This window comes from Hypanus sabinus, chromosome 11 (assembly GCF_030144855.1).
Source record: "Hypanus sabinus isolate sHypSab1 chromosome 11, sHypSab1.hap1, whole genome shotgun sequence".
NCBI classification, from domain to species: domain Eukaryota; kingdom Metazoa; phylum Chordata; class Chondrichthyes; order Myliobatiformes; family Dasyatidae; genus Hypanus; species Hypanus sabinus.
In genome coordinates, this window is record NC_082716.1 from 37,425,551 (window position 1) to 37,442,301 (window position 16,751).

Genomic DNA, 16,751 nt, shown 5'->3' on the forward strand with positions numbered 1-16,751 from the left:
TGGTGATTTCTTCCCATTGAACTACAGCTTAGGAAATTAACTGAAACGACATATTCCACCTGGGAGGCCATATCAATTATAGGGATTAGCCAATTTTCTTAACAAGAATCCACTGAATAAATTGAAATTAGTTGAATCCTGCATTTCCAGAGCATTCATTCATCATGAGCTGTCACTGCAGTTTTCTCACCCCCCCCCCCTTTAAATCCTTGATGTAGCTTATAGCTTAAGCAATTAAAACATAAATACACTGAAATACAAATCAGAACATTTTTCTAATTGTCTATGCTATATTTCAATCAATAACTGAAATAAAATACACCATACCAGTCCAATAGCTATAAAATAGTCAAGATTCATATTTATAAATCTAATTTAGGTGGTGAATGGAGCTTAGAAAAGTAGAGGGCTATGGGTAGCCCTAGGTAATTTCTAAAATAAATACAGGTTTGGCATGGCATTGTTGTCTGAAGGGCCTGTATTATGTTGTAGGTTTTCTATGCTTCTATGTTTGAATACTTATTCACCTCAGTTAATTGACTTTAGTTCCATTCATACTTCATACTTTGGCAAACAGTCATACATAATGTTTTTTTTTTATTATTTTTTTTTAATAATTTTTTATTGCATTTTTAAATGATTACAAAGTATGAAAAAACAATGTATATAACCCATACCCCCTCCCCTTAACCCCTCCCCCCTAACTGCCCCATGAGATGCCTACAGTTATAACCTTCAAAACCTTTCAACAGTTGTCCATTATCTTGCTACAATCGTTCCTTGATTCAATGGTACAAGATAAAACTTCATACAACTCTTAAAAAATATCACTTCAAAGGCACATGATATATGTGCTCAAAAACAATTTTCATTAATGCTGTGCTTTTGACACATTAAGACATCCTAAACTGTATTACAGTTAGTCCCCGAGTTACGAACATTCGACTTACGGACAACTCGTACTTACAAACTGAGGAAGGAGAACGCCATCTGCCATTTTAAGTCAGAACGCGATGCCGTCCGCCATTTTAAGTCGTTGCCGTTGACACTGTGTTGAGTATTTAACTTTGTATTTGGCTTAAATTTTTCTTAGTAAGATTCACCCTGACACCGCCGCCCCCTCCCGGTGGCTGGTGGCACAGTGAGATCAGCGCCGGGCTTGAGTTCGATCCAATGACAAACCACTCCCATGCCAAGCTGATGTCGAGCTCGAAACGCAACCTTGTAAAAAAAACACTGCCACCTCCAGTTTAAATTCCCACGCGTAATATTGTGGAGGATCAAATACCCAAACCCAGCACAGTCCCCACTTGTCCCATTTAGCCTGTCTCAGTGCGGTGGTCCTTAGGACCCAGCGGACCTCGGGACCCACCGCCCACAGTGTTTCTGTTCTATTGACGGGAAGCGATCGCGATTAAAAATAAAGTGGAAATAATACAGCGTTTGGAAAGAAGTGAAACGACATCGGTCATTAGAAAAGCATTAGGCTACAGTCGGTCAATGATCGGAATAATTTTGAAGGATAACGGATAAAGTGAGAATAATGGAGCATGTGAAAGGCCCTGCCCCAATGAAAGCTAGAATTATTACTAAGCAACGCAGTGGCTTAATAATTGGAATACATACATTTCTTAAGTGTTTTATATACATAGAAAGGTAAAAAGAATATACTATATACTAAGACAAACGTTTGACGAACTGACGCTAAATAATACCGGATGTACTTGTTCCGACTTACGTATAAATCTGACTTAAAGACAGACTCAGGAACGGAACTCGTACGTAACCCAGGGACTGCCTGTACTGAATACTGTATATTTTACAATACGTTTTGGACATGGGCTCCCTTTTCTGGGTTTGTACAGCTGAGCGCTCAGGAAAACCCGTATTATTGTTCTAAAATGATTGAAATATTCTCCCCAAAATTAGTAAGCAAGTAGTTATCTCATTTACCATGACTCATATCTGAACCATTGTGACTGCTTCCTTTCAAAACCTATCATGCCTTCAAAGTACAAAAGGAGAAAAGGAACAAGCACCAAGTATAAGTACCAGCATAAAACACAATGACCAGTGGTGGAAAAGTTAGATGTGTATTTAGATGTGAAAATCCATAACTCACTGCTGGTGATAACATACTTCAGCATCACATTTTGTGGAAGAAGTCCAAAAACAAGGAAGTCCTTTAAAATGGCTAATCTGACAAGAACTTCAACTTTTTATAAATATTTGTGACAACAAAGCCTTGAAAATAGTCAAGATATTGAACAACTGACTTCATAATGGCATACTAAGTCACAATGTTTGCTGAAAAGCACACTTACAAAATTAACTGTGCCTTATCTATTCTCTCACAATAGTTACTTCCAATTTTAAACATAGAACAAAGAACAGTTCAGCACAAGACCAAGCCCTTCAACTCACAAAGTGTGACGAACCAAATAAATCAGCAAATGGCCAACTAATCTAATCCCTTCTGCCAACACAATGTCCATATCCTTCCATTTTCCTCACATTCACGTGACTATCTCTGAAAAGCCTCTTAATGTATCTGCCTCTACCATCAACCCAGGCAGCATATTCCAAGCCCTATCACCCTCTATGTAAACATAATTGCCCCTCACATCTCCTTTGAGATTACCACCTCTCACCTTATATGAATGCCCTCTGGTATTAGACATTTCAAACCTGGGAAAAAGATACTGTCTATCCTGTCCATACCTCTCATAATCTGATAAACCTATCAGATCTTCTCCCATGTTCTAACACCTCACAACTTGCAATAGTGTACACGTCTAAAGGTTTATATTACTACTTGTAAAATTTTAAAGAAGAGCTAGTTAAAAATTGAAAACTTTTTCCTTCTCAGATGACTGACAACGTGATCTCATCAACATAATTTACTGTTACATAATTTAACCCATTGGAGGGTATGTCAAAAATCCAATTGATGGATGTCAAAGATATCTTCTCACAGGTGATGCGGCAGTCTAACGCTTTACAGCACCAGCAACTGGGTAAGGTGTTTGGATATACTCCTATGACCACATGGGCTTCAGCTGGGTGCTCCAGTTTCTTTGCACATTGTAAAGACATAAAGGTTAGTAACTCATGGGCATGTCATGTTGGCACCAGAAGCACAGCAACATTTGCAGGCCACCCTCAGAACATCTTTGGACTATGCTGATTGTTAACACAAATGGTGCATTTCACTACAGTGGAGTCCAGTTAATTGAAACACATCAGGACCAGACCGTATTGGCACAACTAAGTGACTGTCCCAATTAGCCAAAATGTCATAGAAATCTTTAAAAAGGTATATTAAAAAAAAGACAAACTATTATATAACTGAATAACAAATTATGTATTTAAATGAATTACAGAACATATTAGATCACTATCAAAACTACTACATTACTATAAAACTCTGTATTAGTTCCTAATTGTTATCAATGGAGGAATTCATCCAGTGTAACTGTATCCTGGTACCTTCTTTGTTTTGCTTGACTGTAAATGAACAAAATCAGGGCAGACACCTAGGGCAGATAATGTACTGCCTTCATACAATGCATCAATAACTGCATCCTCCAAACCTTCATTTCCACTGTAACATTCAAGATAATTGTCAGTAACTTCAAATTCTTCATAGTGAGCACAGTTTTGAATTATCTTACTGCTTATTTCTCATCAACTATCAATGACAAAAATCACTTTTTAAAATACGTGCATACAACTGACACTATTTAAAAACTGTTCACTCTAATTACTCTGTACTGTCCAATGATCACACAAGTGCATACATCTGATGCTAGTCAGAAACTGTTCAGCAACAGTCTCTTGCCCTATTGAAGCAACTGCCCTAATTAACTGATGGCCCAATTAACCAGAAGTTACTGTATATGTTTTGATGTACATAATCTTAAGTACTACAGCACAGAAAGAGGTCCTTTGGCCCATCTAGTCCATGTTAAATTATTACTCTTCCTAGTCCCACTGACCTGCACCTGGACCAGTCCTCCATACCCCTCCCATTCACACACTTATCCAAAATTCTCTTAAATGTTAAAATCAAACATGCATTCACCACTTCCGCTGGAAGCTTGGTCCATATCTCACTACTCTCAAAGTAAAGAGGTTCCCCCTCAGGTTGCCCTTAAACATTAAATACCTTCCACCCTTAACCCATGACCTCTAGTTCTAGTCTCACCCAACCTCAGTGGAAAAACCCTGCTTGCATTTACCCTATCTAGGCGGCTGGTGGCGTAGTGGCATCATCCCAAGTTCGAATTCAGCTGGCTCCCATTAAGAGCTGGTGATCTCTTTAAAAAAAAACTCACCTGGCAGCAGCCAATTGCAAACCACTGCTGTAACTTGCCTAGTACACGATTTCCCAATACATCAGAGCAGCGTGGAAGGAAATCGTCCGCTACCTGAAAATAATTCCAGATGCGACACACCTATTTACCCTATCGATGCTCCTCAAAATTTTGTAAATCTCTATCAAATTACTCTCCTTTGCTCTAGGGAATAAAGCCCTAATCTTTTCAACCTTTCACTATAACTAAGGTCATCCAAGTCCCGGAAAAATCCTTGTAAATTTTCTCTACACTCTTTCAACCTTATTTACATCTTTCCTGTAGGTAGGTGACCAGAACTGCAAACAATACTCCAAATTAGGCCTCCCAACATCTTACACAATTTCAACATACCATCCCAAATCCTGTACTCAATATTTTGATCTATAAAGGTGTCAAAATCTCTCTTTATGACCCTATCTACCTGTAACGTCATTTTCAAGGAATTATGGATCTGTATTCCCAGATCCCTTTGTTCTACTACACCCCTCAGCACCCCATTGTTCAGCATACAAGTTCTATCCTGGTTTTCCTCACAAAATGCAACACTTCACACTTGTCTGCATTAAATTCCATCTGGAACTTTTCAGCCCATCTTTCCAGCTGATCCAGATTTTGCTGCAAGCTTTGATACCTTTCGCCGCTGTCCATTAAGCCCCAATCCTGGTGCAATCAGTACATGTGATAATTAAACCCAGTCTTTAATCTTTAATAACAAGTTTCAAAACCTGAGACTCTGTACCTCCCCCTGCAAATGGATCTTCGACTTCCTCATCAGGAAGCCGCAGTCAATGTCGATCAGTAATAACATCTCCTCAATGATAATCAGAAAAGCGTGTCTCAACTGTGCACAGTTAGCCCACTACTCTACTCTCTCCACATTCATGATTGTGAGGATAGGCGCAGCTCAAACGGCATCTATATATTTGCCAATAACACCACTGCCTTTGACAGAATCTGACGGTTGAGTCGTGTTACAGCACAATCTCGCACGCAATGTCAATAAAACCAAGGGATTGATTGTAGACTTCAGGAAAAGGAAGTTCTCAGAACATATACCAGTCCTCACAGAGTGGCCAGGAATGGATATGGTGAGCAGGTTAATGGTCTCCTGGTAAATCAACATATCACAGGATCTCTCCTGGGCCTAGCATATTGATGCAATCACGAAGAAGGAATACCACTGGCCATACTTCATTGGGAGTTTGATGAGGCTTGATATGTCACCAAAAGAGTACTGTGAAGAGCATTCTGACTGGTATGGAGCCTTTCAATGCTAAGGATTGCAAGGAGCCAAACAGAGTTTTAGACTTAGCTAATACCATAAACAGCACAACCTTCCCCATCATCAAGGACATCTTCAAGAGGCAATACCCCAAGAAGGTGGGACTCATCATTAAAGACCCTCACCAACTGGGACATGCCCCCTTCGTGTTGTTACCTTTGGGTTCCCTCTGCCATCACATTCATGAATGGTCCACAAACCCATGACAGTACCTCATTATTGTTCTTTTGCACTATTATTTATTTTGTAACTTATAATCATTTTATGTCTTGTACTGTACTGTAGCTTCCAAACAACAAATTTCCTAATGTGTCAGTGATAATAAAGCTGATTTTGATCCTGAAATCTCCTGTGGCTGATGCCTCAATGGAATTAATCTTAGAAAAGTAGAAGATGCCACCATGAATGCTGGGTTTTGAAAATATAAAGTTAACTCGGTATAAAGTTAGCTGAAATTATTAGTGATACACAACATATGTTGGAGGAGCTCAGCAGGTCAGGCAACATCTATGGATAGGAATAAACAGTCAACGTTTTGGGCCGAGATCATTCACCAGGAATGAAATGTTGAATGCTTATCCCCATCCATAGATGCTGCCTGACCTGCTGAGCTCCTCCAGTACATTGTGTGTATTGCTCTAGATTTCCAGCATGTGCAGTACCACTTGTGACAAATGAAATTATTAGTTTGCTTTAGAAATGTAGCTCTACAAATCCCACACAAAATATTTGGAATATTGCTAGGTTTCATCAACAACTACAGTAGTACAAAATGAAATTAATTACAAATTTCAGAGAATAAAACTAAATGTTAAGTAGTCAATTCCAGATACATTTCAAGTGAGATAAATATTCAGTGGACTTTCAATAATCCTGAAAGCAAGCAAGTATTGCAGCCAACGTTTTAGAAATACATGAGATTTAAAATTTGCTACAGCGATCAACTGATACTTTGTAGCCTTGAGTTTTTGCTGTTTATAACTTACAAATGATATATGAAAACATAAGTAAAATAAAAAAGATATCATCCCTTGTCTTAAATTTAGTAAGAAGAGCATATTAAAAAAGGCATGCTTCAAATTACAGAGACTATGCATCAATATGTATATATTGGGAGACAGATTCAATTACCAGAACTACACTGAAATTTCTTCTGTTGTTTCAAGCAAGCATGAAATTTGGCAACAATCAGATTGGCGGCCTTGTAGGTCCCATTTATCTTGCCAGGGGTACATAAGCCAGCCTCACTGAGGGCTGGGAGATGAATATTAAAACCCCTGCATTCGTAGCAGCTGCAAGCGTGTCGCTCCATTTTATTCCCCCTGATTAATGGCCTCCTATTCCTGATTTATAACTCCCCGCTGGACAAGCCTTAGCCACACTGGAAATATTAGAGAATTATTAAATAAACATTCATACGTCATGTCTGTTTCATACACTCCTCATAATGCAACTGACTCCAACAGGAATTCAAGCGCCAGGAACTGTTTGCTTTAACTCTGACACACAGCATCTTGAATGATTCATGCCTTGACTTGCTAAAACACTTAGTATCATACATCATGCCAGCAGTAGTCTCCCAGTTTGCAGAGTGTCTATATTGGCCCAGGATGAATCAATCTTGACTGAAGGTCTCTTGCTGCCACATTAGGCATACATCATCACCCACTTTTTCTCCCCCAGGTTAGGTGCCATTGGTCCCAGAGCCATGGCCTTTAAAGTATGACCCCAATATTAATTTAGGCAGTTCAAACCAGTCCCAAGTCAACAGTCAGTCCAAACTTTTGTAGGCTTTGACAGACTAACAGACCCACTCATCTGTGTGTGCACCTGCATGCATGTTTGAGGGAAAGGAGAGATGAAAAAGTACAGAGAAAAAACTGTCACTGCAGATAAAATCCTAACAGTGGATTCCGGTTAATTTGGGACACATCAGGAATCAGAACCTTTTTGGCCCAAATAGGCAGCTACCCCAATTAGCTGAAGTTCCATGGAGATCATCAAAAGATATGAGAAACTGAGTAACAAATTATGCATTTAAATGAAATACAGAACAAATTAGTATACTACCAATAGTACTACAGTTCCATTGGTTCCTAATACCGTAGCTATTGATGGACAAATTAATCCAAAGTACAAAATCAGTGCAAGCACCTAGTGCAAATAATGAACTGCCTTCACAGAATGCTATTCACAACTGCATCCTCCAAATCTTCATAGTAGTAAAAGTTTCGTTTTCACTTCCAGACATTTGTGGCATCTCCAAGCCTGAATGCTTGAAACTGCAGTGAGCAAAGCAGTTTGGAATTGATATACTGCTTATTTCTCATCAATTATCAGTGAGAACAACCACCGATTTTTGAATACAAACATACGCAACTGATGCTATTTAAAACTACTTGGCCTAAGCAAAGTACAGCATCTAATGGCCACACAAGGGCAAGCAACTGGCATTAGTTGGAACCTGTTCAGCAACAATCTCCTGCCCACAGGGAATCCCAGGAATTTTCTTGATTAATTCTGTTCTTTAAGAGTTGTCCCAAATAATCAGCTGCCCAACTAACCGATGGCCCAATTAACCAGAATCCACTACTACGTATTTTTTAAAGTTCCCTTGGTAGTACTACTCAGAAGTGGAAAATACTCTTGTTTTAGGTGACTTGTATCAAACCCTGACAGATTGGTGTTCATATTAATTATACAGTTGATTCCACTTGAGTTTACTGATTAATGCTTCTGTTCTCTGAACAGAAATGGCAAAAAAATCATTGTGTTTACTCAGGTTAACTTCAAAAAATTTACAGCTGTAAATTCCTATTACAAGTGATGTATTTCATAGATTGCACTTTATGAATCAGTACAGATTGAACTGATTCATCCATTAACATTTGACTTTAAATACAGCAAGTCAAAAGCTGAAAACATTCTGTATTTAATTTATATGTTTTCTTGAACACAAATAAAATTTCACCAGCATAATGCGCCACAGGCCATTCATACATTATGAAACTCACAATGCAATTTCCCTTTTGTACAAATTACTGTTAAGTGAATATAATTATCCAGACAAATGATTTATGGATGGATTGTGGAGGGAATACAAAGAGGAGGGGCAGGTGGGTATAGCAAAGAAGTGAATGTATTGGAATGAGAATGGACTGACTACAGATACAGAACCTATAGAATGTGAGTGAATGAGCTATACCTGTAATTTACCTAAACAGCAAACTCAATTTCAATTGGAAAGTGATAGAAGACAGAGGTACTTCCACCTTGAAGCCAGTTTGAAAATAAACTAAATAATCAATCTTAGCTATTTAGTATGTTTACAAACACCTTTTCACTTTAATAGGAAACAAAACTATGCATCTCAGTAAATGGAAAACCATATACAGTGGATTCTATTAATTGGGCCGTCGGTTAATCAGGGCAGCCGCTTGTTAGGACAACACTTAAAGAACAAAAACTAATCGAGAAAACAGCCAGGATTCCCTTCAGCCATTCATTGGGACAGGAGATTGATGCCCAACAGATTCCAATTAGCATCAGTCATGTGCAATTGTGTGGCCCTTGGACACTATGCCGTGCTTAGAGCAAACAGTTTTTAGACAGTGTTACGTTACGTGTACTTGTATTATGTTATCCATTAGGCCGACAGTCATCAATTCCAAAAGCAGTGATTTTTGATGAATTTTGCGTTTTATTTTGACTCCAAAAAATTTTCAGGCGCTTGTCAAGATGCTACGAAAAAATTTGCATTAGCCGAAAAAATTACCCTAAGTATCTGTGCTGATTTTGTTAACTTACGATCAATTAAAAGAACATGGCAGTGTGCACTGAATGAATTCCTCTGTTGATAACTATTACATACTAATACACAATTTTATAGCATTGAGTAGTATTGGTAGTGTTCTAATTTATTTGGTATTTCATTTAAGTATATAACTTATTACTCAGTTAAATGGTAGTTTGTCTTTTTTTAAAATACCTTTTTAACTATTTCCATGAAACTTCAGTTAACTGGGCCAAAATGTACAGATTCCAATATGTCCCAATTAACCAGAATCCACTGCATACTAAATAGGGCACTAAGTTCCTGAATTAGCCTCAAGTAGCTATCGATTAAGTCAATAATGTCTAACATCATCGTGAAAATATATGAAACCAGTTAGATAAAATGTTCGATCTACAATGCTTCAATAGAATTTTCCCAATTAGTCTTATAATATAAAACTTGATTTCATTAACTTAAAATAAATTTAAAAGCTAATTTTCTCTAGAAAAATAAGATGAAGGTGAAAATATTGATGGAAAGCACAAGAAAAAAAAGCAAAGTCATCAGTAAGTAGCATTCTATTACAAGACAAAATCAAGTCTTTCAAATTACCATGAAATAATAGCTATGAACATTCTGGATGTAGCACAACCCCAAAAAAAATTCTGCCCATCTCTAATGTCCAGATGTAAGCTAAATATCTGTTGTTGATCTTTTGGGTGCAAGTACCCCTGTATCCTTCATCAGACACCTGTCTGTTTCTACTCACTGTCCTTATGGTCACTTGACTACAGCCTCATTTTTACTCCCTACTCCACCAACCATTTCCCACATACAGTTGTCATTACACAACACTTTTAGCTATTAAATTTAATGCAGATGCACTAATTCACCAGGCGGCTGAATAAAATAATGTGCTCTCTCCCCACCACTAAACTAGAAAATCAAACTTCGATTAAATTTTGTCAAAGTTGCTCAATAAATACTCCAGTTACAACAAACAATATCAATATGGTACTACATCAAAATATCAATTCTAATGCTAATAAAACCAACAAAGCAAAATTAAACATTTAAATATTTGCATTAAAAGCACATTCAAGTGATGGAATATTTTTGAGAACCTTTAAAACTGCATGACAATTATTATTTCATTCAGTAATACTTGCATAAGATAATAACCAGGCACTTTCAAAGACAAAAACAAAATCTATTTAGAAATGACTGATTGAAATAAAAATGCCTAATTTACACTTCATACCCTGATAATTGATCTATTGACTGCCACCATTTAGCAACAGTCACTGCTTTCAGGAACTTGCAAGCTCAGTACTGGAAGTGCATTAGTAAATGCTGCCAATCAGAACAGAGTCAGGGTAAGAGAAAAGTATAGTACAGAACCAAGACCATTGGCCCAGCTAGTCATTTAAATGGTCTCTAGACCCACTGACCAGCACACAGACCATAGACCTCCATACCTAGCCAAACCTCCTAAACATTGAAATCAAGTTCGTATACACCACGCACTGGCAGCTCATTCCACATAGTCATGACCCTCCGAGTGAAGAATTTTCCCCTCATGTTCCCCTTCAACCTTTCACCTTTCACCCATAACCCATGACCTCTGGTTGTAGTCCAACCCAACCTCAATGGAAAAAGCCTGCTTGCATTTACCCTATATATAATTTTTCATACTTCTATCAAATCTCCCCTCAATCCTCCACAGACCAAGGAATAAAGTCCTTACCTATTCAATCTTTCCTTACAACTCGGGTCCTCAGTCCCGGCAACATCCTTGTAAATTTTCTCTATACTCTTAAACTGATGTTTTTAGCAAGAAACTTTTCCTTGTGTACAATGCTTCTAATTATTACAATCATCTTTGATAAATTAAAAAGAAATAAATTACAGTAATTTAATTTAATTTTACATCTTTCTCTCAGTTGGCAAGACTTACTGGACTTTCAGACCTAAATAATGCTAATTCCATTTAGCTCAGCTTCTCACATGCTGTGCAACACCATTCGTGACCAAACACGAGTTGGTTGATGTATGATAGGTAAAAGACTGCTTCAAAACTTTGTTACGCAAAACTTTCCAAAACTTTTGTAGACATTGTTAAATCACTTTTATTTACATTGTAGCTAATTATAAAAGCTAAAGATTCCTGATGAGGAGATTCCATGATAGAAAATACACTATAAGCAACAGAAGGACCAACTGAAGAATAAAGACAAATAGAAAACCCATGATCTAAATGAAGGGAAGCCTTGCAAGAGACCCATCAACTCACTCACAGCCAAGACACTCATATATTCATCAGAAAAATCAGAAGCCTAACCATTAAGGCCCTATCTCACAGACAGCCATGACTGGAGTCTATAAAAGGATCAATCAAAATGTTCAGAAACCCTTTTCCCCTTTGACTCTTTTGCTATTGTTATCTCAATCTAAACTAAAACACTTGAGTTCCCTGATTACCATTACTATTAGTCTTCTGCACGTCTCTTCAATTTACCCGTAAATTTGCTGCCTAATATCTAATATGAAAATTTCAATAGTATAATCACAGTTCCATTTTCCCTGAATTCTAGACTGATTTTGTGTTTGATGACTACATGATATCCTCTTCAACAATGTCAATATTCCCCTCTATCAATACTGCTACTTCACCCCTTTTCTTCCTTTTATATCTTTCCTGTTCCTACATTATTTCTCACCACGTCTGCTATTGCCACAACATCGCAAACGTACTTGGCTAATCTCACCTGCAGCCTACCATTTTTGTTTCATGTGCTTCTTGGATTTACAAACATGCATCATAAAAGTGTGTGGTCCTCTCTAAAAATGTCTGCTGTGATGCTACTTATTTCTGCAACTTCTTCCTCACACATACCATCTTGGGTACTATCCTATATATCATGGGAATACCTTATGGACTATATACAAGCCTATGCTAAGTTTCTCCCACCACCGCACAGAAACTTCCTAAAAGACACTGCACCCTGTTCTTCTGTACTATCACTTGGCCTGTACAGGTCTCCCCTCCCCAAACAGTACATCGGGTTATGTTGTAAATAGCCCATCATCTCCGTACATCTGGAGTGGCACAGTAGCATAATACTATAACAGTGCCAGCAACCCAGATTTAATTCCTGCCGCAGTTTGTAAGGAGTTTGTTAGTTCTCCCTGTGATTATGTGGGCTTCCGCCAGGTGCTCCAGTTTCCTCCCATATTCCAAAGATGTATGGGTTAGTAGGTTAAATGGTCACATGGGTGTAATTGAGCAGCATGGGCTCATTTGGCTGTATCTCAAATTCTAAAATCTAGAAATCTGACTGACCCTCCATACCCAAGAGAAGGAGCCAAGAATATTCTGGTACTGGGGAGAGGCCAAAAAAAAATGGGAGATGAAATCAGATCACATTAGTGATAAACAATTGGGGTAACTTGGAGGCAGAAAGCACTTAGAAGTCTGCAGAAACGTGTGTGTTGTACCAACAGATCAGTTAGTTGCAGTACTCTGGTAGATCTGATGGTCAGTGTATTGCAGGGGATCAAGGAGGGAAGAATTTCTTGGGATTAAAGGGAAGAAAGTGATATAAATGATAGCTACCCCAATTCAACCTGGCACATGGCACTAGGAGGCCCAAAGTATTCTGGGGGAATTTCAGAAATTGTATTGGGAACCCCAACGTGATTCATGTCTGAAGGTGACTCTTCAAATTTCCATCTGAAATGACACAGGAATAACTGCTTCATGCCATTAGCTGAAAGAAAAGCAGTATCCATGAATTTCCAGGTAAATAAATTGCTTTTCTGCAAAGCAGAAATTTAGGGCTGGAAAAATAGCTTCCAGGTAAATAAAGTGCTCTCCTATAAAACAGGAATCTAGGGTAGGAGAAGTATACAATAGATTAATGGAAATTCCTATGCAATTTATCCACTCACCCCTCAAAATGCACTGATACTAACCAATTTAAAAGCTGTTTCTGCAGGTAACAGAAATGCAATCTTTCTGTTTTGAGTCAATAAGTACAGAAACTATCTTGATCCACTCAGTTAATACATTAAGCACTTACTTTTCAATCTCGCTGTTTTTACATGTCTTCTGTGTCTGCATTTCTAGTTTTCCACTCTCTCCATTACTTGTTGAGGGCATTTCTGTAAAGAAATCATAAGTAAAAAGTCCAAGAACTATATCACTATTTCTCAAAAATACAAATTCGTACACCAGAGATGTGGTGTTCAATGTGATCAAGGTTTAGTGCACTGGAATACACATTGAGTAAGTGAAAACTCAGAAATCAAAAAGTTTTGCCATTAATTTTACTGTTAAATGCTGATTGCATTGCAGTGCTCAAGAATTAATTGGTTAAACACATAAAAATTTGTTACTCATTAACCTGAAATATTTTATTAGAAATTGAAGCTTAAAATATTGTACTCTTAACAACATTCATCAAACATAAAAGATGCTTCCCTCTCTTCATCAAAATCTCCTCCACAATGTCCTTGATGAATCTCCCTATCCCCTCTGCCACTAGCTGGACCCCATTCTTCCTCTCAGCACCAGCTCTCACTAGACCCTCTCTCTCTATCTATCCTACTCAATCTCATCTCTCTCAATCTCTACTGGATCTCATTAGAAAGTGCCCAGCTCTTCTCTGTTTCCCATACTCTTTCCAGATCCCACTCTCCTGCTTTATGGAGCCTTTGACCTGAAGTGTTCACTCTTTCTTTTTCCATGTATGTTGCCTGACATGCTGAGCATTTTCCTTTCTCTCAACCCTTATTCACCACAAACAGAGCAATTTCTCATGGGCTATCATTTAAACTCAGTCAATTTCTAGACTGATTTTAAAACTCAGGATGCTATAAAAGTTCAAAGCAATTTAGTGGATCATTATAAGCACAGCTAACAGAGGAAGTATTAAAATCAAATCCTATTAAAGTCAAAGCTTCATCCTACCATCACTGGCCCATTTGGAAAATTCCGGTGTTATTCTATTGCTTGGAGTTCCACCACTGCAATAAGAATATACAATGATTAATATCATACTTATTAAATACAAATGAAATAATTGACAGAAACAGCAATGTAAGCTAATGCTTTTTTTTGCTATGAGTGTTTGCTGGAGGGTTACAGGTTTTTTGGAGCAATATAACAAAAGAAGGATGTATCACTGAATATAAACAATCTCTATCCCTGTAATAAATATTTTAATTCGCTAAAAAAAATCAGTAAGGCATAAATTAATTTGAAACAAATGGTGACTTAGCAGACATGCTTCAATTTCTGTACTCAAAATAGAGTAATGCAACACACATATGCTGGAGGAGGAAGTCAGCAAATCAGACACAGTCAACATCAGGACTTGAAGGGAAGGGAAGAAATTATAGAATGAGATGGTGGGGGGAGGGTAAGGAAATCAAGTTGGCGGGTGACCCATCCACCCAGCTTCCTCATCACTTGGTCTCACCTATCATCTGCCAACTTGTACTCCTTCCATTCACCCCACATTCTTTTTCTAGATTCTGGCCCCTTCCCGGTTCTGATGAAAGGCCAAGGCCTGTAGCATCCACTGTCTATTCCCTTCCACAGATGTTGCTTGACTTGCATGGAAGTGTTCCTATCCTCTTATGACATTTTATAAATAACATGCTTTTTATGAATTTGAATCTCAACAAATATATTAGGCAATGTGATGTTTTAATTTCACATACTAACTCGCTGTGTGAACAACTTTGCAACTACCTTGCAACTTTGGAGAGGGTTCAGAGAAGATTCACTAGAATGATTCCACGAATGAAAGGGTTAACATATGAGGAACGTTTGACCGCTCTTGGACTGTACTCCTTGGAGTTTAGACGAATGAGGGGGGACCTCATAGAAACATTTCGAATGTTGAAAGGCATGGACAGAGTGGATGTGGCAAAGTTGTTTCCCATAGTGGAGGAAACCTAGTACAAGAGGACATGACTTGAGGATTGCAGGGTGCCCATTCAGAACAGAAATGCAAAAAAAAATTTTTAGCCAGAGGGTGGTGAATCTGTGGAATTTGTTGCCACGGGCGGCAGTGGAGGCCAAGTCATTGGGTGTATTTAAGGCAGAGATTGATAGGTAGCTGAGTAGTCAGGGCATCAAAGGTTATGGTGAGAAGGTGGGGGAATGGGACTGAAGGGGAGATTGAATCAGCTCGATGAAATGGCGGAGCAGACTCGATGGGCTGAAAGGCCGACTTCTGCTCCTTTGTCTTATGGTCTATGGTCTTACTTAATTGTTCATTTCATGAGTCACATGATACAATTTGGAAATTAGAAAAAAGACAAATATACCTAAAGAAAACAACTAAAAAGCCCCCAATAATACGCCATGACCATATTTCAACTGGAACAAAATAGTACTGGTGTTTCTACTTACTTTAGCACAGCTCCACGTAGTGCCTCCCTCTCTTTGGCCTCCCCTGGTTCTTCTCCAGTGCATGGTATAATATCTGCTTCTGTGTATCTGTTTAGTAGTTAAAGAAATGGCCCACTACAAAAGAATTTCAGAGACTTCATCTTTATACTGTGAAACTTTCCTACTAACCTCAAAAACCACCCTTATATAAACAGGTTTATATTTGGTTCTATTCGTGAGAAATATATTTTGTGTCAATGCTGTTTGAGTTATGATCATAGTACAAACAGCTACAGCAGCAAAGGTAAGATTGATGGTAACGTGGACAAGCAACATTTCAGTTGACCATGAAATAATCTTTAGATCCATCTTTACAATGCCAGCTACAACAGATAGTTTATTAGATTGTGTTGGCATTCATATCACCCATCAACATTTGGAGTTTCAGCCTTCAAGCAGATCTTTCTATATCACTATATTATCCACCATAGCAACTACAGTTCCATCGCTATTTACATCCCCCGGCGCCAATATTCATTTTTCATCTGGTACTATAAAGGGCACTCGAGTGGTTAATTTCTGGGAGTGACAAAAAAAATTGAATATTTTCAAATAGGAGATTTATATCTTTCTTATTCAAATCGTTCAGTCTCTTTCCGTCACAGCACAAAGGAATTGTAAGTTTAAAAATTCTTCTTCTTTGGTATTAGTGCAGGACATAATAGTTATTTGGTCAGTAAATAAACAAAGAAAAAGGTTGGTTGAACTGTCATCTTCTTTAATTTTAATATTATCTATTGTGTAACATGTAGGTTCAGCACACAATTAAACAAATGGTAATGATCTCCATCTTAAGAATTAGCAGACAGTTAATTTGAGTGGAAAATCTGGATGTTAATAGTGCCTCTCTGGATCATCATGGAAGTCTATTGA

At 38.0% G+C, this 16,751-nt stretch overlaps 1 protein-coding gene across 9 annotated transcripts in view; it reads right to left on the reverse strand.

Moving 5' to 3' along the window:
* rnf220a (ring finger protein 220a) overlaps positions 1–16,751 on the reverse strand; it is a 467,383-nt gene that overhangs the window by 61,358 nt on the left and 389,274 nt on the right. For all 9 annotated transcript variants that reach the window (XM_059984135.1, XM_059984137.1, XM_059984131.1 and 6 more), the window contains 3 exons: positions 15,840–15,926; positions 14,388–14,443; positions 13,498–13,579 (listed from right to left, as the gene is read on the reverse strand). In XM_059984135.1, coding sequence (XP_059840118.1) covers positions 13,498–13,579; positions 14,388–14,443; positions 15,840–15,926 — 225 coding nt within the window. The remainder of the gene's footprint in view (positions 1–13,497; positions 13,580–14,387; positions 14,444–15,839; positions 15,927–16,751) is intronic.